A 21,024-nucleotide genomic window follows, 5' to 3' on the forward strand; every position below is an offset into this window, starting at 1 on the left:
GCTATTTTCGAAACATTTTGATAAATCTTGAAAACATTTCCCTAGCAGAAAATATTTTCAGGTGGGGGTCTGCAGCCAAATGCATCTAACCCAAACAGACCCGGTTGAGTTGAAGCCCAAGCCCCATACCCACCCCATAACCCCCCACCCAACCCACCCTCATCGCCCCCCCATACCCCCACCCCCATAACCCGACATTCGCCACACCTCCATTTTCAAGTCCCCTTCCTACCTGAAAGCCCCCCTATACCCACCCGTCACACCCATCCCCATACCCCACACAGCCCCCTACACCCCTCCTTGCACCACCATATCACCCACCACACCCCTATTTCCACCCCATTACATACCAAGCAGCTGCTACCTTAAAGACCCTCTATATCCACCCACCAGCTTTCAGTACTAAAATGTTTTATATCCACTACTAACGCTACTCCTGAACATGAAATATGGATAACATTTTTAACAGCTAATTTCAGCAAATTTACATTGATATCGAGTGGTGATATGTTGATTAATGTGAGAGAAATAATAAAATACATTCATTAATTAAATTAAATACTTTGCTGTTCACTTCAGAAGTACCTCCACAGAAATATTTATTTATTTTTATGTTTGGATTCTGGTGTTCCACTATCTTTAGGCTTTAGTTTAGGTATTCTTAACTTCATTCTCTCAACTTTATTTCTCTGTGTGATTTCCTGTGATTTCTGTGTGCAGCAATCACACACAGGTGTGACTGCAGACAGAGCCTAAGAACATTTCATGAATCTGATTCGACTTCTCTTAGGGCCGGTACACACTGCAGGACATTAGGTCCGATATTGCTGTCGCCGACATTTTTTGGCGCTCGCCGACAAAACCTCCCTACCTGACGCAGATCGGCCTTTGATCCGCGAGATAATGCTCTGTGTGTGTGTGAAAGGCTCTGCGACCCGAGGTGGCCGCGATTCTCCGCTCTGCGACGGCTTTCCGACCGTTTTCAGATATCTAAATTGTTAGATATTCATCTCTGTCTGGGACAGGACAACAGACAATATCATACACTATGAACGGGGCTGCGAGCACCTTGCGAGGAGATGCACGCTACAGCCAATGAGAGCATATTACAGCCACCGTGGCTATAGGGGAGCGTCGCTGGACCTGACCACAACAAACAGTCCCTACCGCAATATTACCATCCAGTCCTCTAATAATTTAACATTATAAAACAAAATGAGAAAGTGAGCGAGCCTGGTGGGCTGTTTATTTTAGAGGAATTGTACAGAGAGAGAGAGAGAGAGAGAGAGAGACAGAGAGCGAGAGCGAGCGCTCTCTCTCTCTGTGTGTGTGTGTGTGTGTGTGTGTGTGTGTGTGTGTGTGTGTGTGTGTGTGTGTGTGTGTGGTTGTCTGTGTTGCCAGATTTTGCGAGAGAAATAAGCAACCAGGTTTGTGAAAACAAGCCCAACAAAAGCGACTATGAGCACTTTAAGCCTATATACAAATACATTGGATACTTGAAAATAGACGATCTACAAGCTCACGTTGTAGATAGGCTATTTTTAAAGAAGACTTTTTTTTTTTGGGGGGGGGGGGGGGATATTTACAAAATCCACACAGATCTTGAATGGGGGTCTATGGCACAACATGTTTTCAGAAGGGGGAGGTCTGCGCCTCTGTGGACAATTAATTATTATTATTAATTTGGGGGTCCTTGCCATGAAAATGTTTGAGAACAACTGGTTCAAACAACATTAGGAAACAAGGCCAAAAAAACAACTACACTTTCAAGCAACTTTACAGAAAAACAATCCCAAAGTCGCTTATAATAAGCAGACATGGCACTGACCGCTTCTGCGCTCTTGACGAGCGAGCGAGAGAGAGAGAGCGAGAGAGGGGGGAGAGAGAGAGGGCCCGGGGGGAGAGGGAGAGGGAGAGAGGCATATCACGGGATACGTCGATTAAAATGAATTGGAATAAACACAAATGTATGTATTGGGTCTGACTCTGGAGATAGCATCCTAGTGAACTATCCTACAGTGTGTCAGCCCTTGTCGGGGATCAATCGTGTTGTGAAGACCACAACGATATTATGACAGCCGATTTCAAGAAATAAACTCCTGCAGTGTGTTATGCTTAACGATCAGATGACCCCCCGACCACTTTAAGGTCTTACAGTGTGTACCTGCCCTTAGGAATTCACTTAGGAAGAAATTTAAGAAGATAACTTACGAATTTATTGCTGAATGAGGCCCATTGTCCTTCACTATCCTGGTCACCGATGTAGTACTCACAGTTTGGACAATATATGTGACATTGTAGGTGACCTTCTACCGGCTTAAGCTCTTTTAAGAACAGATACTTTGAGGTTAACTGTGTGTTTCCTGGACAGTGAATATTGATCAAATCTAGGAGATCAGAGAGAGCCATGCCTGTGAGTCTGTGTCTCAAAACAAATGAAAGTATAAGTAAAAAACTCTGAGCTTGAGTTAGTCGTGAACCAGTGTAAAGTGGCTCTTCGTTTTCCAGAGGAAACTGTTCATGACTCTCTTCTCTAAAATGTGATTCCTCATTTACTGACTCATCAGGGCTATCTTCAAATAAAAGGGAATATTCTTCTTCACTTCCAATAATGGATCCAAGACTGTTATCCAAGTCATCAGGAATAAAGTTACTGGTATTTGGTGACGCTTGGCTGCTATTAGGTTCATCATTGAAGTGAAGTTCACTCTCTGTGGAACATTCATCCTCAAACAAGAGTGGGGAAGTAGGACATCTGGGAATAGACTCTCCGCAGTCAGCATGCAGGCTCTGTATATGGAGAAAAGAAAAAACAAATTCTGATTAGAAATGTTATTACGGGGCCAGAGCTCTGCTCTGGACACGTATTGTTATTCGCATTATTCTGTCACTTCTTCTTCTTCTGCCACTTTTCGCAGTTCTGGCTGAACCGTGCTGTCGCTTTTTACGAAACTCGGCCATATGGTAGATGGTCATGAAAAACAATCAAAAAATAATTCTCACAATCTTTCGTCCAAAGGTGGCGCTATAGCACTCAATTGAAAATGCCAACTTTGACCAGGTACAACTCATGCCCTGTTTGACCTACAGCCATGAAACTTGGATACACATATGCGTCTCCTCATGCTGAACAACTTTCACCCTCTGACTTTTGACCTCTGACCTTTAGATCTCCCACCATTTTGAATTATATGAAAAACAGTCATTGGCTCCTAACTTCTGCATTTTTTCACTTATGGAAAATCCGTTGGAAATTTTTGTAGGCAGTGGTCCAAGGTTCAAGTGCTAAACGTTTCGTGCAGATTGCTCAAAAATCCCAGGAGGAGATAGATTTTAACTATTACAGTTTAAAGAAAATTATTCATCTGTGCCTAAAACATACATGCAGACTCACATTTCTTTGAAACTTTGCAGAAATGTACAGGGTCATTCCAAATATCACTGAAACCAATCTTACTCCAATTGGCCAAAAGGGGGCGCTATAGCAATTTTTTGAAAAGGCAGACTTTAAACAGGCATAAGTCATGCCTCGTTTGGCCGAAAGTCGTGAAACTTGCTTACACATGTGCCTTGACTCATGAGGAACACACGTATCGATTTGACCATTAAGCTCCGCCCTTAGATTTTCCGCAATTTTGAGCAGTTTGAAAAATACTTGTTTTTGCCAGTTCTGGCTTAACCGTGCATACGCTTTTTACGAAACTCGGCCATATGGTAGATGCTCATGAAAAACTACCAAGAAATAATTCTCACACTCATTCGTCAAAGGGTGGCGCTATAGCACTCAATTTAAAGTGCCAACTTTGAACAGGTACAACTCATGCCCTGTTTGACCTACAACCATGAAACTTCGATACACACATGCGTCTCTTCATGCCCGACAACTTTTGTGGTCTGACTTTTGACCTCTGACCTTTAGATCTCCCACCATTTTGAATTATATGAAAAACAGTCATTGGCTCCTAACTTCTGCATTTTTTCACTTATGGAAAATCCGTTGGAAATTTTTGTAGGCAGAGGTCCAAAGTTCAAGTGGTAAACGTTTCGTGCAGATTGCTCAAAAATCCCAGGAGGAGATAGATTTTAACTATTACAGTTTTATGAAAATTATTCATCTGTGCCTAAAACATACATGCAGACTCACATTTCTTTGAAACTTTGCAGAAATGTACAGGGTCATTCCAAATATCACTGAAACCAATCTTACTCCAATTGGCCAAAAGGGGGCGCTATAGCAATTTTTTGAAAATGCAGACTTTAAACAGGCATAAGTCATGCCTCGTTTGGCCGAAAGTCGTGAAACTTGCTTACACATGTGCCTTGACTCATGAGGAACACACGTATCGATTTGACCATTAAGCTCCGCCCTTAGATTGTCCGCAATTTTGAGCAGTTTGAAAAACACTTAAACCCAGGATTTTTCAGCTATTTGCGTGAAACTGTATCATCTGTGTGACCTCCTTTTTCACAGTTACTTGTCTGTTGGGCCAATGGCGTCTCCCTTAAATGAATGCCTCACAATCTCAAGGTCGCCAGTTCAAGCCTCACTTGATGTAGACTTAATTTAAGTTGAATTGCAAACAACATGACTGTATCAATGAATACATGTGCAAATGGTAAAGATAACCTGAAATGCTTATTTGAGAGTACGTTTTTTACGTATGACATACTTCATTCTGAAAATAGCTGATCTACAATCTCACAACTTTTCATGGTTTGTGAGCTTGTAGATCGGCTACTTTCACTAGTTTTGGTTCTGAGGAGATGTACAATTTCTTCATTGGTAAATGGCTTGTGAACGAGTGATCTTAGTGTTAGTGAAATAGGGGCTTGGTTCATGAAAGAAGGCAAGAGTTTATGATCTTCAACAGACAATATCAGCCTGGGGCCTGTTCCTCAAAAGGTGAATAAACTAAGCCTGGACTTAAGCCAAATCCAGACTTGACAAAGTCGGGTCCATATAAGCCTCGTTTATTCCGTTCCTCAAAGCAAAGCCAGGCTGAAAAGGAGCGACTTTGTCGAGCTAGGCCTTGTCAAGCCAGGCTGTGTCGAGCCAGGATAATGAAGCCAAGCTTCACGTATTTCTATAAAAGACCATGAAAGTCGATAGCAGAATCCTTGAACTTGACCAATCATGGAGTCCAAAACCAGAGCGGCGTTCCTCTCTGTGGCTGAACAGCAGCATTGCAGCAGCTCATGAAATCATACAAGGAAGTAAAATCTAAAATGTATTATAAGCGAGAAACGCGACCGCAATAAATAGATCCAGGGAGAAAGCGTGGCAAAGTATTGCAAGCACACACAGAGTGTGTGTGTGTGTGTGTGTGTGTGTGTGTGTGTGTGTGTGTGTGTGTGTGTGTGCGCGCGCGACGGGACGGGACGGCAACGGGACGGGACGCCGGGGGGGTTGACCGCGACTGGGTGCCGCGACGGGATGAGCGGGGGACAGGGGGACGGGGGGGGGGGGGGGGGACACACGCAATAACCCCACATTTGCAAGACCACTTTGGTAGAGGTTTGGGTTGTGTAGTTACCTTGCCATCATGATGTAACTCCAAAGGTGGACAAGAAATAAAAAATAATTTCTCCATTGACTAGAAATTGATAATTTAAAATATGCTCCTCATTGACTTACATTCAGTGAAAAAAAAATCTGTTATATATTATCAAACATCTAACAACAATATGAACTAGTGTTAACAGAGTGACAATATGACATCCCACGAGTCATTGTGAAACAATTATGATTCATGGTCACACACTATTTCAGTAATATAATTAATTTGATTATATCTGATTGTATTTATTTCATTTTATTTGAATGCAAGGTCATTAAAATGAGTCCATATTCAAACACATGTGTTGAATTAACTGTGGAAAAACTTGAAGAACAAGGCACTGGATTAAGTAAGCTTGGCTGTTAGCCTGCTCCTGACCAGGCTAACTTCACAGCTAAATTGCCATGGTAACTAAGGTAGGATTGCTTCAATTCTCTTTTGAGGAATCGGCTCATGGCTAAACTTAGCCCGGGTGAACTGGCTAAACTAATCTTCAAGCTAATTCAGCTTTTGAGGAACCGATTCAGCCCTAATCCTGGCTAAATTAAGCCAGGATAGGTGTTAAAGCCAGGCTTAAGCTTTAATTCTCTTTTGAGGAACAGGCCTCTGGACAAAGCTATAGCACTATAGGTAGTGTTGCAGCCTATTAGTCTGAAGGTTGAGAGTTTGAATCCTGTTAATGGCAGTAGGTTGAGATGTCCAATCAAACCATTATGTTTCCATCTCTCTCTCTCATCAATCTATTGTTTCCATGTCACTCTCTCTCTCTTCAATCTATTCCGTTTCCATGTCTCTCTCTCTCTCTATTCACTGGCCCCGTATTATCGCTGCTTGCAGCTATATTTTGACTTTGTTATTTGACTCACACACTCACACTCACACACATTAAGTCAGTGCTCCTAGCCCCATGCGATGGTGAATGTGACAGGGAGTGCAGACTTCAAGGTGTAAACAGGGGAACCCAGGTCTATGTAATGGGAACATTACAATCATAGACATAAACAGAAAAGATGCCGTGTTGGCGTTGCTTTCCATTGGAGCGATACCTCAATGTCACCGCCATATCAAGGCCTGCCATGCCTCTGAATGCATACATATGTATAGCACGATGTATGCCGTGCCATGTATGCACGAGCGGTAGAAGGCGGTAATCAAAGCCAACCCATGGACTTTATAGGTTTGGGCCTCTATGGCGGCAACATTGAGATACAGCCCCAGTGCATGGTCAATGTGATGTCTAGTCTTTTTTTTATGTCTATGAGGACAATCAGTGAGGGAGCAAACAGGTGAACCATTTTTTTTTATCAGTGAGCAGTAAACAGACACCATGCTAATGCTTCCTCCGACACTTGCCAACCACTTCTTTTCAACTGACATCAGGTAGCTTCACCAGCACGCACCGCCCTGACTAGCGGTGCAGCGACCAGGAGTCAGGACACAAGCATTCATTCTAGCTTCCCACCCACAGACAGCCATATGTTCAAGTAAACACCACACAGTTGAAACTTACACATACTTCGGCTCCTCCGGCTCCTCCCGATTCACTTTGTTGTCCACTGAGAGGAGTCCATGGTTCGGACTCATCAGTTACCTAAAGAAACAAATTATAAAATAAAAACCCATAGATAGTTTACAAGCCAACCTGCATGTTACCAAGATGTAACATGGCTAGTTCTTAAGATGTTTTTAAAATACAACATGAAATGTACTGTACACTACTTACGACAACGGGAGTGACATCATGTGCATCTTCAGGGCCACTGTCAGAGTCGTAGTGAGAGGAATTCTCATTTAGGTTCTGTAAATAAGAATACAAGGTCTTGATTAACTTACAATAATTCTAATTATTATCCCCTCACACACATATTTTACCATATGTAGCCAATCACCTGGCTTTAGAGTTCCCCTTTCCGTTTTGACCAGGTTTTCCAATCGTTAAATACAGACTTTAGGCTGAAGCGTTTGAAAATTGTGAGAGACAAGTGTCTGTTTAAGAGGCTATAGGTCGGATTCTTGCTGAAGTCAGTTGAAACTTACACAGACTTCGGCTCCTCCTGATACACTTTCCTGTCCACTAAGAGGATTCCATGGTTCAGAATCATCAGTTACCTAAAGAAACAGATTACACAATAAAAATCCATAGATAGTTTACAAGCAACCTGCATTATACAAAAATGTAACATGTCCAGTTCTTAAGATATGTCTAAGAAAAAAACTAAAATGTACTGTACACTACACTCACCATAATGTGGCTGGCATCATGTGCATCTTCAGAGCCGTAGTCAGAGTCGTAGTGTGAGGAATTTTCATTCAGGTTCTGTGTTTAAGAAAAGAATACAAAGTATTGATTTACCTTTGTTACATGCAGTCGCCAGCCACCAACAGTCGCCATCAATAGGATGTAGCATATAGCACTCCCCCCCCCCCCCCCCACACACACACACAACCTAGGTTATCTGATGTACTCTACAACTAAATTTACAATTTACACTATGTGCTCAAACAGAAATGCTCAACAAAACTTGAGCTGGCTGGGTCGATACCAGCATAAATCAAATATGTTAATATTGCTCTTTAATGTTAGTGGTACAGGCCAGATTCTTGCAAAAGTTGAAAGCATTGCTAAAGAATACATTATTCAACTAAACATCTCACAGTTGAAACTTACAGAGTCTTCTGCTCTTGATAAACTTTGTCCACTGAGAGGAACCCAAGGTTGAGAATCATCATCAGTTACCTAGAAAAAAAGAAAAAAGAAAGAACTGAACAAAATAAACAAAAATGAATACCCATACAGTCTACAAACCAATCTTCACGTTACCAAGATGTAACACGCCAATTCCACAATATATTTTTGAAGACAAAACCTAAACTATACTGAACACTAAATCTGCACAATTAATGCCTGTACTGTAGATACTGTAAGTGTATTATAACATGGACCATGCACACAGAGCATGAGATGGTTTTGTCTTGTGTTGTAAATCCAGCGCACACCTTTCTCTGGCAGTGGTGCAGTCCACCCCTCTGCCAAAGCACAAACACATTGTGCTTTTTTTTTGTGGCCATTAAAACTTGGGGCCTATGTTAGCATTGTTAAAAAAGACAGTAACCAGATGTATAGCTAGACATTACTTCTTCATTTATAAAAAGTAATATTGACATTGCAATATTAAACACCATTATCACACATCGCAGAATTCACGCACATTGTGCAGGCCTTTTGTACACTATACTTGCGGTAACGTGAAGGACAGCATCTCCAGAATCATTGTCTGAGTTACATTATGTATCACAACTATCTTGCTAACTACCACTTAACCACATTCATTGTTGAGTGGAGTGCCTCAGTGCTCCATAATGGTGACTTTTCTGTATCCGCTCTACATTAAATCGACAAGCTCACATTTGGGAGCTTGTTGATCTGCTATTTAAAGTTTTCCAGCAGCTGAAACTTACATTGACCTCTTCTGTAGTTCCTGATGATGGCTCACTTAGGGGGATCCAGGCATCAGAACTGGCATGGGCTCTTGGCTAAACAAAAGAGAGGGCGGTTTCAACGTAATGACTGCAAAAAGAATGACCAAAATCTGTATCTCGACGACAGTCTGCATCTCGACGACAGTCTAAAAAAGCATATTGCAAGATCACTCACAATATTGTCATTGCCAAAATGTACTCTTAGGCTACACATATTTGAAGATATTGATGAAGACCTCGGTTTCTGGAGATGCATCTGGCAATACAATAGTATTTATAATAAAGAACAACAGAAGTGGTTTTATTTTGATACAAGTATGATGTTCTGGCTACATACAGCACAGCACAAGTAAGGTTTAGTTTTACATTTACATGTTTAAAGTTCATGACTTACCAGATCCTGGTTTGTCTGATCAATCTTGGTCTCTCTCATTGCTTTCCTAGGTGCAAGTGATAGAACACACTGATTCATATTTATCTTTGGAAACACCAAAGGATTTAAATGTTTCCCTCAAGAGCTTGTGGGTGCCCCTCTGATGAAATGCATGCATCTATGAAATAAAAATGCTACTGTGACCTGATCATATCAATAGATGCAAAATGATAAATGGTGTAAATCAGGGTCTTCAACGTTTTCAGACCAATGACCCCTTGGCTGGGAGAGAGAAAAGCAGGGACCCCCACTACATATTGTATAAAATGTTGTTGTAAATTAAACATTTTCATAGATTTCTTAGACAGCTTCATAGACTTTGACAGCATTATCATCATTGTATGTTCGATTAATGTGTGTTTTCAGACATTTAACCACTTGAACCGTCAATATTTAGTCTTTTTTCCCCCTCTACACCAAACATCTTTGCCAAAAATAGCAGATCTACAAGCTCACAAGTGAGCTTGTAGATCTGCTATTTTTGGCTAATGTTCCACTCAGAATAGGGATGCTGGGGTTCAAGTGGTTCATGTAAAAAAAACATGATCCTATAATCACACAAAGATTTGGCGGCCCCCTGTAGTAACTCTGGCGACCGCCTAAGGGTCCCGGACCCATTGTTGAAGACCCCTGGTGTAAATGCTAAGTGCTAGTAGAAGATAGTAGCTGCAAATAATGTTATGTCATCCCAAGTTGCCTTTCTTTGGCTAGGCAACATCATGGCTAGGGTCACTTTCAAAGCATTTAAGTTAAAAATAAATAACTATCCCCTATCATCCCTGCCTCAAAATCAGTTTGCAATGCAACAGATAGTTAGCGTTAACATTAGCCATGGATCACACGACGCTCGTCCGTCATGGATGAACTTCAACCTGGTGTTTGCACTTTCTCCATTTACAGCCCGTACATCTAAATAAATGTTCATATTTCAACTATAAAGTGCTGACTTCATGGCAACGGGTGTTATAATTATGTTCGGGCCCTCAGACATACCCGTATATTACGTATTGTTCAATACAAATAATAATAATCCGATCGGTGGCCATTTTCTCATACAGTTAAGATGTATCAGAGTGCAAAACACCTCTCAACCGATAGGGTCGCGTAGTTGAAAGCATATGAAGAAAATGGCCACCGATCGGATTAAAATGTTTTTTATTGAACAATATGGAAGATACAGGTACTTACGCGGGCCCGAGTAGAATAACAACAGGTTAACACTTTTTATTTGAAATCTGAACGTTTATGTAGATGTACGGACCAAAAAGGCAAAACGTGCAAACACCAGGTAGAAGTTAATCCACGACAGTAATGTTTCAGTGCTAGCATTATCATGTTCTATATAAATCAGAACAAAATACTAACCTTTTTTTCCATAATCGTCTTGTTCTTCTTGGAATATTCGTTTGATCAGAACCCGGGAGAATATATTTCCTTTTCAATCGGAGTCGGTCCATTTTCTACGTTTTTCTGTACTCTACTCTGTATGTTATAGTTTACTTTGTTGTTTGGCGTCGACGGATGAAACTGCTAGCTATTAGCAAGTAGCTACAACAATAGTAGGACTACTTCGACCAGAGTGCTTAGCGCGACTGGCGCATGCGCAGAACCATCGCCCCTCCGAGCCAGCCAATCATAAAAGACGGCGGTCGCGCAAAGGACGGCGGTCGCGCATCCGCAATACTTAAGCGGGAGAGCGTTTCAAGCGGGCGAGACGTTAATCTAACACAACAGCTGCAGCTGGGAACGGGAAGTTGGGAAGCAGGACTAATAACAAGAACCGAACAAGTCATTTTCTTTCGCAAAAATGTCAAAATATAGGTTTACCCTTGTCAGTTGGGCGAAGGGACCTGACAAAGATAAAACCAGCATCATTCCCACCAGCTGGATAATTGATTTTGACCCAGTGGCAGTAGATACCGACCAAACATTTCTTGTCGAGTGTCGTACAACTAACGGGGTGCTCCTTCCATTCCGACATCTCACCACTCCGACTAGTGGCTTCCGCGTGCGGTTAGGGTTAGGGTTAGGTATAGGGTTAGTCAGCGTCGGAAAGGCGACATGTCGGAAAGGAGAAATGCACCCACAACTAACAGCAAGAAGCCGACTAATGGATGGCCTGTCGAAGATGCTGTTGTTCTTCAGTTAGCAGGCAAGTCTTTACACACACTCACACTTATTTTACTTATTTCCTACCAGTTATTGTATTAGAATAAAACAACAGAATGTTGGTTCTGTTTATCTACCAAAATGTGTATCCCATATTTGACTGTTTTACAATGGCCAACTAGCTCTACATCATTGGTTCTCAAAGTGGGGTCCGGGGACCCCCAGGGGTCCTTGAGGGAGTTCCAGGGGGTCCCCAGCTAAATGATAGATTAGGCACCAAATGGACCCTTATGGGTCTGTAACTCTGAGAGTGTACAAATGGAACCAAATTGACCCGTTAGGGTCCATATGGTTCCTCAGAGTTAAATTGACATAGATTTTACAACACAAATTGCGGTCCAAGTGATAGAAATGCCATTAAATGGGGGTCTGTAGCCCTAATGCATGTCAAACTGGGGGTCCTTGAAATTAAAATGGTTGAGAATCACTGCTAGAGCTGTAAAAAATCTTCTCTTATGGGGGTCCCTGGCATATCTTTTGAAATGGGGGTACGTGGGCTAATAAGTGTCAATTTGGGGGTCCTTGACATGAAAAAGTTTGAGAACCACTGCTCTACATTACCCATATTTGCATGGATAGTTTTTTAAAGAGGCAGTGCCATGATTTTATTTCCCCCTATAGCAGTAGTTTTCAACCTCTTTCATAACAAGGACCATTATTTAGTTGGCATTATAGCCATGGAGCCACCATTTGATGCATTACTTAATTAAGTAACGCAGATGTTTAACAATAATTAACTATTGAGAGTGTAAAATGAAACCAAATGGACCCGTAAGGTCACAATCTCATCAGTTACAGATCTATATGGGTCCATTTGGTTCCCTAACTATCCACCTTTAGCTGGGGACCACCTAAAACACCCCCATGGACCGCTGGTGGTCCCCGGACCACCGGTTGACAACCACTGCCCTATAACATGATCTTTGGGTACAAAGGATTATTTTGTTTAAAATGTACAGGAAGTGTTAAGTTTGTTGATGAGTATCACTACAAGGTCTTTTTCCATTGGCCTTTTTTACATACAAGATTTAAGCTTACAGAAAGAAAACAAATACTCAGGGAAGACCTCTTTCCCCAGTATAACAGGTTTACAGGACTAAAATCAATTCCATAGACAAAGAAGTCTAAAAATGTGACAGCTAATTATTTTTATTTTTTATTATGTAGTATTTATTCATTGTACTGGTGTTGATTTTTGGCATTAAGAAAATCTATCCCTCTATATGAATGTAGAAAAAGAGGCTACGCTCAGAGCTGCTGAGAAGAAACTGCATCCAGAGACACTGCCGGCGGGCAAGAGGGCGAGGAAAGGAAGAAGCCTGAACTTCGGTGATAATGAAGATGCCAGTGGCGAAAAACCCTCTGGCTCTGGAAATCCAAAACCGCTAATTAAACAGCAGAGATTGATGTCACATTAGGCATCATTTGTGTATTAGATTATCTATGATTAAATTATACAAATGAACATCTTTGCCCTATAGAAAAAGGCCAAAGTTGCTGCCCAGAGACTGGCGGAGGAGGAACTAGTGTCAGACAGCACTGAGGACTACAGTCAGTTCAGCCCCAGTCCAGACCGTCCAGCAGAATCATCAAACAGCGACCTGAAGAACCAGATAAAGGGCTTACAGAAGGAAAACGCAAAACTGAGGAACATGGTAGTTAAAGGCAATTATACAACAGGTAGTTCCGACCAAGCAATCTGATTGGTTGAAATAGCTTTCTAGCCGTGCTTCAAACCAGCATCATAGCACGGGCCTAATCACATTAATAAATCACTCCGCAGTGCAGTCCAGTCCGCACCTGATTAGACCATTATATGGCACAGCTGTGCTGTGAAGTCACTCTGTCCCACGGTAGGAAAACAAACAGACAGTAGCCTGACCCACCGCCGCCACCGGAGAACAAACAGCTATGCAAAATGGACTATGTTGTTAATTTGGTGGATTTACGGTTGATCAATGGTTAGAAGGTTATAAATATCCTCCTGTGTAAAGTAAAATGACTCCCATTTCGTTAACAGTCCAGTAGGCTATATGCTCCGTCGTACGACCGTGTCACGCGGCCAAAATAGCCGATCTACAAGTTCACAACGCGTCGCCATCGCGACGCGTTGTCAGCTTGTAGATCAGTTATTTTGGCCGCGTGACACGGTCGTACGACGGAGCATATAGCCTACTGGAATTCATTCCACTGCGCAAGCATTGATAGCTCAGCTGTGTTGATGAGACGGTGCCTCTAACTCAAAGCGCTGCTACAGGGACTATTTAATGTCTCTCAGTCAAAAACTCTTCTCTTTACAGGGAAACGGACAATAGCGAAACATTTTTATTATTAATTGGCCCACAATATGAATACAGTTGGATGTGTTTTGTTGGTAACTGTTGCATAATCGCAATATTACACTCGAGGGTGTGCTTTACCTTACATTATTGGCACTTCAGTGATGCTGGCGGAACTCGGCTGGCGCCTCGTTCCTGACCGCATCACTGTCGTGCCAATAATGACGGTAAAGCACACCCTCTCGTGTAATATTGCTTAAGTATCGAGTAACATATGTGTCACTCACTTTCACAGGTATAAACTCACAGTCTGTATCATCATTATACTGATAGTAGCTCACAGTCTGTATCATCATTATACTGATAGTAGCTCACAGTCTGTATCATCATTATACTGATTGTAGATCAGTCTGTATCATCATTATACTGATAGTAGCTCACAGTCTGTATCATCATTATACTGATTGTAGATCACAGTCTGTATCATCATTATACTGATAGTAGCTCACAGTCTGTATCATCATTATACTGATTGTAGCTCACAGTCTGTATCATCATTATACTGATTGTAGATCAGTCTCTATCATCATCATACTGATAGTAGCTCACAGTCTGTATCATCATTATACTGATTGTAGATCAGTCTGTATCATCATTATACTGATAGTAGCTCACAGTCTGTATCATCATTATACTGATTGTAGATAAGTCTGTATCATCATTATACTGATTGTATATCACAGTCTGTATCATCATTATACTGATTGTAGATCACAGTCTGTATCATCATTATACTGATGGTAGATCAGTCTGTATCATCATTATACTGATTGTAGATCACAGTCTGTATCATCATTATACTGATGGTAGATCACAGTCTGTATCATCATTATACTGATAGTAGCTCACAGTCTATTTGTTACTGTCTAATGAGCCGTGTGTACAAACAAGCATGATATACTCTACATCCATGAAGGTCAGTCTCAGTCCTATCACTTGTTCCTGTTCCGATGTGTTTATTTTAAGTCAATTGATTTGTAGCTTCTTGGACAAGTTCAGCTCTAAATGGGTTAATATATTACACTGGAAATGTGGTTTTCAGGCACGTATTGGCCTCCATGGTTGCTGTCTGTATAATCTTGTAGCACTTTTTTTCTCAGAAATTCCAGCTTTGTTGATGGACGTGCGAAAATTAGTCTCCATCAAAAATGCCACCGATGCTGAGAGTGACGTCCCAGGTGCATGCACACCTTGCAGACCTTCACAAGTAAGTATTTATTAATTGGTACATTTTGAACAAACATTAAAACTTACAGCATTATTGGCATTCTATTGCTTGTGGTGATTTTCTTTGTTTCTTTGCTCATTTTCTTATAAGGTGAGAATCGATGCTGAGAGTGACGGCCCAGGTGAAACGTCCACACCTTGTACACCATGCACACCTTCACAAGTAAGTATTTTTTAATTGGTAAATTTCGAACAAACTTACAGCATTCTATTGCTTGTGGCGATTTTCTTAGTTTTTGCATTCTATTGCTTGTATTGATTTTCCTTGTTTCTGTCTATGCTAATATGCTCTTATTATTTTTGTTTACATAAAGGTGAAAATCGGGACCGATGGAAACATCACCATCACAGCACATTGTTGGGAGACAGCAAAGGCGTGTACCACCGCCAATGGGATGGCACGCGTCCTACTGATGGGGCTCTTCGATGTGGATGTCCTCCTGAAGTCCAACCTTAAAGGAGGAAGCAGCAAATTGGATCCCTCTGCTGAGCGTCGGCAGGCTCTCGACCCAGGTAAACTTAAAGCTTTACAAGGTAAATAGTCCTCAGAGCTGGTGCTTTCCAGTTTTGATTGCATCTCTGCCTGCCTTTGCTCTGGTTACATAGTGAACCAGAGCGGGGGGTAGGAGGACTGAGTGGGGGGAGGGAAGAGTGAGGAGGGGGAGAGTAATCATTGTTGTTCTGTTCCACAGATGCTGTCATGAACCAGTTTCCGACGGCCAAGGAAGGTGATGTCAGGAAGTCCATCAACAGTAGAATCTGCGAGCTAAGGCACCAGGTGAAGCGCAAAAGCGTCTGAAGTGAATGTTCTATCGCCATTTGCCGCGTGGCTCCTATCTACTGTACGGAATGGAGTGCTGCTGGGGAGTGGTAGGAGCTTAATGGAGCGTGATGGATACACACGCAGGATGTGTTTATGCATTCCATTTCAGAGCAGATTGAGATGTGTCACTTTTATTTCAGTGACTGTTAACCAGGTTAACGAAAGTTTGTATTTTATATTTGGAAAACTGTTTTGAAAACAGACTGTTCATTGTTCATTGAAAGTGCCAATTGAAGCTACCTATTTTTCTATATTAATTTTCGTAACTTATGGAGACCGGGAACGCATCTGTGTCACTTTTAGATTTCTTTGGCTGTTAAAAAATAGCAGATCTACAAGCTCATAGCGCGGGACCACGTGCCGTGCTATGAGCTTGTAGATCTGTTATTTTTGGAAAAATCATGAAGATTTGTGCAAATCTTTGAATATATATCTTTTGAAGCGAACATTAGTGAAATATTTTGTTCCAGGGACCCCCAGAAGCAAAGATTTGAGTTACAAATGTTTGCTATATTCACAGATCTACAAGGGCATAGTGACCTTGTATATCTGCTATTTTTTGAATAGCCAAAGAAATCTAAAAATGACACGGATGCGTTCCCAGTCTTTATGGGTTAATGGATAAGTTCATCTCAGGATTTTTTTGCATCTTGCATTTATTTATTATTTGTGCATTTTGTTTAGATGTTATTTATATTTTGCTGCTGAAAGGTTGAACATTGCTTTAATTTATCTTATATCTTTTTTTATATTTTCTGTTCAATTGCACTTTAAAAATGTTGTTGTTGTTAAAATGGACTGTTAAAAGAAATCAAAGATTGCACTACATTGCACTGTTACATTGCTAGTGGACAAAAGATTGCACTAGATTGCACTGTTAAAATAAAGGTGTCTTTTGATTACCCATTAGTCTGTGTTAATATGTGGTATAAAGGTTTGCACATATAATGCTCTTACAGGTTGCATATTTATTAAGTTAAGACTTGATATGTACTTACATTGTATATGCATACATATATTGTACATACATTTTAGAATATATATGTACATATATTGCACATATAATTTTACATATATTTAAAATATATTCTACCATGTATTGCATATATATCTGTACATATATTTAAAATATATTCTACCATATATTGCACATATATCTGTACATATATTTAAAATATATTCTACCATATATCTGTACATATATTTCATGTATATGTTTAAATGTAATTTTACATATATTATACCATATATTGAACATGCATATGACACTATATCTTTACATATATTACCAATACATTTTCCCATATAAATCGCAATACATTATGGTGGATATTTATGAATATAAAATGTAATATATTTTGGGGTATATAAACTCATATATTATATATTCATGTTCAATATATTGCAATATATTGAAAGCGGCAATCATTTGTATATTTTGCAATATATTGCAATATATTACATGCATATATAATGTATTGTATAATATATGTATGGTCAATATATTATCCCATGTATTTCCAGATATAATATAATTAATTTATATAATATATTACAATATATTACAATATATTTCAAGTAATATATTGGTAAATATATTTTCCTTTCGTAAGGGCACTAACAGGCCGTGACGCTACACAGCCCCCATCGGAGATGTTCTACTGACCCCAGTGACCCACTCACCCAACACAAAGTCCACCTGAGATGTTCTACTGTCCCCAATAACCCCTAACCATGGGTCTTCAACATTAAACACTTTAACTCGCTGAAAATAACCGATCTACAAGCTCACAATGCCTTGCGCTGCGACAAGTTGTGAGCCTGTAGATCAGCTATTTCTGGTAAAGAGATTTGGTGAAAAGGGAAAAAAAGGGAGGAAAAGTATTGGGGGTTTGAAGGGATATTTCACTTTCAACAAAACTTTGGGTCATTTCATCGTCTTTTGGGAGCACCCCGGACACCCCAGAGTTTTTAAGTTGCTTGATTCAGTATTTAGATATTTGCTATTCATTTTATCAGACACGCCCCCTTCCCACAAACCCATTATAACTTCAAACTCCATTTTTAACATAGATTCAACAAAACACCCGTCCTTGGCCCTTTTTTTTATTGTATACCTTTTTTTTACATTTTCAATAAAAAATATTAAAAATAAATGAAAAAAGTCATTGAAAAAACACGGTCTCCTCACTTATTCAGTCACCAGAACCAAGGACAGGTGTTTTAGATGAATCTAACATGGTTAAAATGGAGTTTGAAGTTACAATAAGTTTGTATAGGAGGGGGGGGGCGTGTCTGATAAAATGAATATCAAAGATCTAAATACTGAATCAAGCAACTTAAAAACTGTCCGGGGTGCTGAGTAAAAGCCTGAGTAGACGATGAAATGACCCAAAGTTTTTTTTTAAAGTGAAATATCCCTTTAAGTGTATGTCAGAACATACACATGAACATGAATCCAAGATATTAATAGAAAGAAATAATGTGAAAACTAAAACAAAACAAAACAAAACAAAACAAAACAAAACAAAACAATACAAAAAAAACATGAATTTACACAACATTGATGATAGTTCATGTTAATATTCAAGTAGAACTGCCTCCCCCTGGTCAGCCGGGGCACCTGATGGAGGGGAAAGGAACTGGTTGGAACGTTTTCCTTCCACGCGCTACGTCCTATCGGGGAAACTCCCCCCTGTCAGGTGATAAGAAGCGGTCTGTTAACGCCTCATGGGTTGAAGGAATCATGAGCTCAGTTCGGGGCTCTCCCCAGGCAGTCAGAGTGAGAGTAGCGCACAGCATTACAAGCTTAGGCATTGGCACTGGGTGAACAATAGGGGTTACGAAATTGTGGGATAATTTTTTTTTGGAAAAAAAAACATATTGAAGTAGAACTATCAGAAGATGCATCCCAGGTAAAACTAGAAAAAGTGCTCCTCGGAGCACAGGTCTCCGCCAGGTCAGGTAGGTTATTGTGGCCTCCTGGTGGCACTATAATAGGCCAATGTTTAAAGGGTGCCATTTGTTCTTAGGCCTTGCACGGTAATCGGACACTGCATTCATGGTTTGAGGCATTTTGAGGCATTTTTTTGTGCTAAATTAGACCTGCTGGTGGCGCTATAACAGGCCAACGTTAAAAGGGTGGCATTTGTTCCTCAACATCCTCCTACCATAATTGGCGGACAAACTCATGGAGGCTACACAACTGTATGGATGCAGTCTGCAAGCACACACATGGCCCAAATAACTCCACATTTTCCCCCCAAATTCCTCAATATTCTGCCTGTAACACCAGCTGCTTCCCATACCGTTACTCTACTTGCACCATGTACAATTAATATGAAAACGCATTCTACCCCAATACTTATGCAAATCACTTCACCAGCTCGCAATTTCCTTCCGCATGGTTCTTTTAACAGCCAATCATCATCATCTGCGACCAACACTGAGCACCTTCGTTGCACATCCGTGAAACGCCAAGAAACAAGCGCTCCCGACGCGTTGTTGCTTTGCAACTCTACTGCACATAGCCCCTCCCCCCGCAGAGCACACAGACCATGATCACCAGCCTTGGACAACAGATCTACAAGCTACCAACGCGTCCCCCTACCCCGCAGAGCACACAGAACGACACAGGGATATGGACAGAGGGAGGAGGGACAGAAAGGCAGAGAGACAACAGGAAACTTTTCGGTCAGACTCGCGCACAAAACTTTACTACACACAACTTCGCTCGCACCCATGGGACCACCACGCAAAAAACAATGCTGGCCAAACGCAATGCCACGCGACATCGTGTGGCTCGCGCAGCAGCAGCAACAGGTAATTATTGTCTCCGCCAGGCCGAAAGGCATGGCGAGAGAGTATGTTTTCCACCCCGTCCGTCCGTCCGTCCGTCCGTCCGTCCGTGTGTCCGTCCGTCTGTCACCAGCTAATCTCTGCCACCGTTGGCTTGATCACAGCGCCACTGTGCACACACACTCCCTGGATGCCAATTCAGAACCTTTGCCCCAAATTTTTCTCATGGGCCTTTTATAGCGCCACCAGGAGGCCGATTTGTGCAAAACATATTTTTTGACAGTACTCCTACAGATTTTGTCCAAAAATCACGCAAATCGGTACACAGTATCTCTATAGTCATTGAACGAAACCGGTCATTCAGATTTCTCATATTCCATCCTGATTGGCTAAAAATGTCTTCCAAAATTTGCAGGAGTGCACCGTTTTGAACAAAATGCCTCAAATCATGAACACAGCATGCAATTTCCGTGAAATTTTGCACACACATTCCAATTAGGCCGAGGAAGAACTACCATTTGAACATTTTCAAATCAACCTCATGGTGGCGCTATAACAGGCCGATTCGCGCTTTTACCTATAATTGCACCGATCTGTGTAAAACTTTGTATGCACACTCCCTAGAGGTCAAGGAAAAACCTTTACCCTGCATTTTTCACATCTGCCTTTTATAGCGCCACCAGGAGGCCGACTTATGTAAAACACATTATTTTATACTACTCCTTCCAAATTTATCCAAATTTCACACAAATCGGTACACATGATCTCTATAGTCATGCGTTCACGACGGATGTGTTTGATTTTTCATATTCCATACTGATTGGCTAAGATTGACATCTAAAGTTTGCATTATTGGCTTGTTTTGAACAAAATTCCGCAAATCATGAACGCACCGTCCAATTGCGCTCAAACCTTGCACGCACATTCACACTATGTTGAGGAACAAATGCCACCCTTTTAACATTGGCCTGTTATAGCGCCACCAACCGGTCTAATTTAGCGAAACACATGTTTTTAACAAAATGCCTCAAATCATGAATGCAGTCAGTGTCCGATTGTCGTGCAAGGCCTAAGAAGAAATGGCACCCTTTTCACGTTGGCCTATTATAGCGCCACAAGGAGGCCACAATGGCCTACATCGCCCCCTGCTGGCCGGGAACTGTGATATCACCTGCCACCTCCTTTTCTCCCAATACT

At 41.1% G+C, this 21,024-nt stretch overlaps 1 protein-coding gene across 1 annotated transcript in view; it reads right to left on the bottom strand.

The window, feature by feature from the left end:
• Positions 1-9,471, bottom strand: part of LOC311047075 (extracellular calcium-sensing receptor-like) — a gene marked incomplete at both ends in the record, with an annotated part of 68,431 nt that extends 58,960 nt beyond the window's left edge. Inside the window, 6 exons of the mRNA XM_084059660.1 lie at positions 7,069-7,149; positions 7,282-7,356; positions 7,596-7,667; positions 7,801-7,875; positions 9,018-9,092; positions 9,433-9,471. Of these exons, the coding sequence (XP_083915786.1) occupies positions 7,069-7,149; positions 7,282-7,356; positions 7,596-7,667; positions 7,801-7,875; positions 9,018-9,092; positions 9,433-9,471 (417 nt within the window). The remainder of the gene's footprint in view (positions 1-7,068; positions 7,150-7,281; positions 7,357-7,595; positions 7,668-7,800; positions 7,876-9,017; positions 9,093-9,432) is intronic.
• Positions 9,472-21,024: the final 11,553 nt, after the last annotated feature.

The sequence above is a fragment of the Gymnoscopelus microlampas genome (genome assembly GCF_963454915.1).
Source record: "Gymnoscopelus microlampas genome assembly, chromosome: 6".
In the NCBI taxonomy this organism is placed as follows: Eukaryota; Metazoa; Chordata; class Actinopteri; order Myctophiformes; family Myctophidae; genus Gymnoscopelus; species Gymnoscopelus microlampas.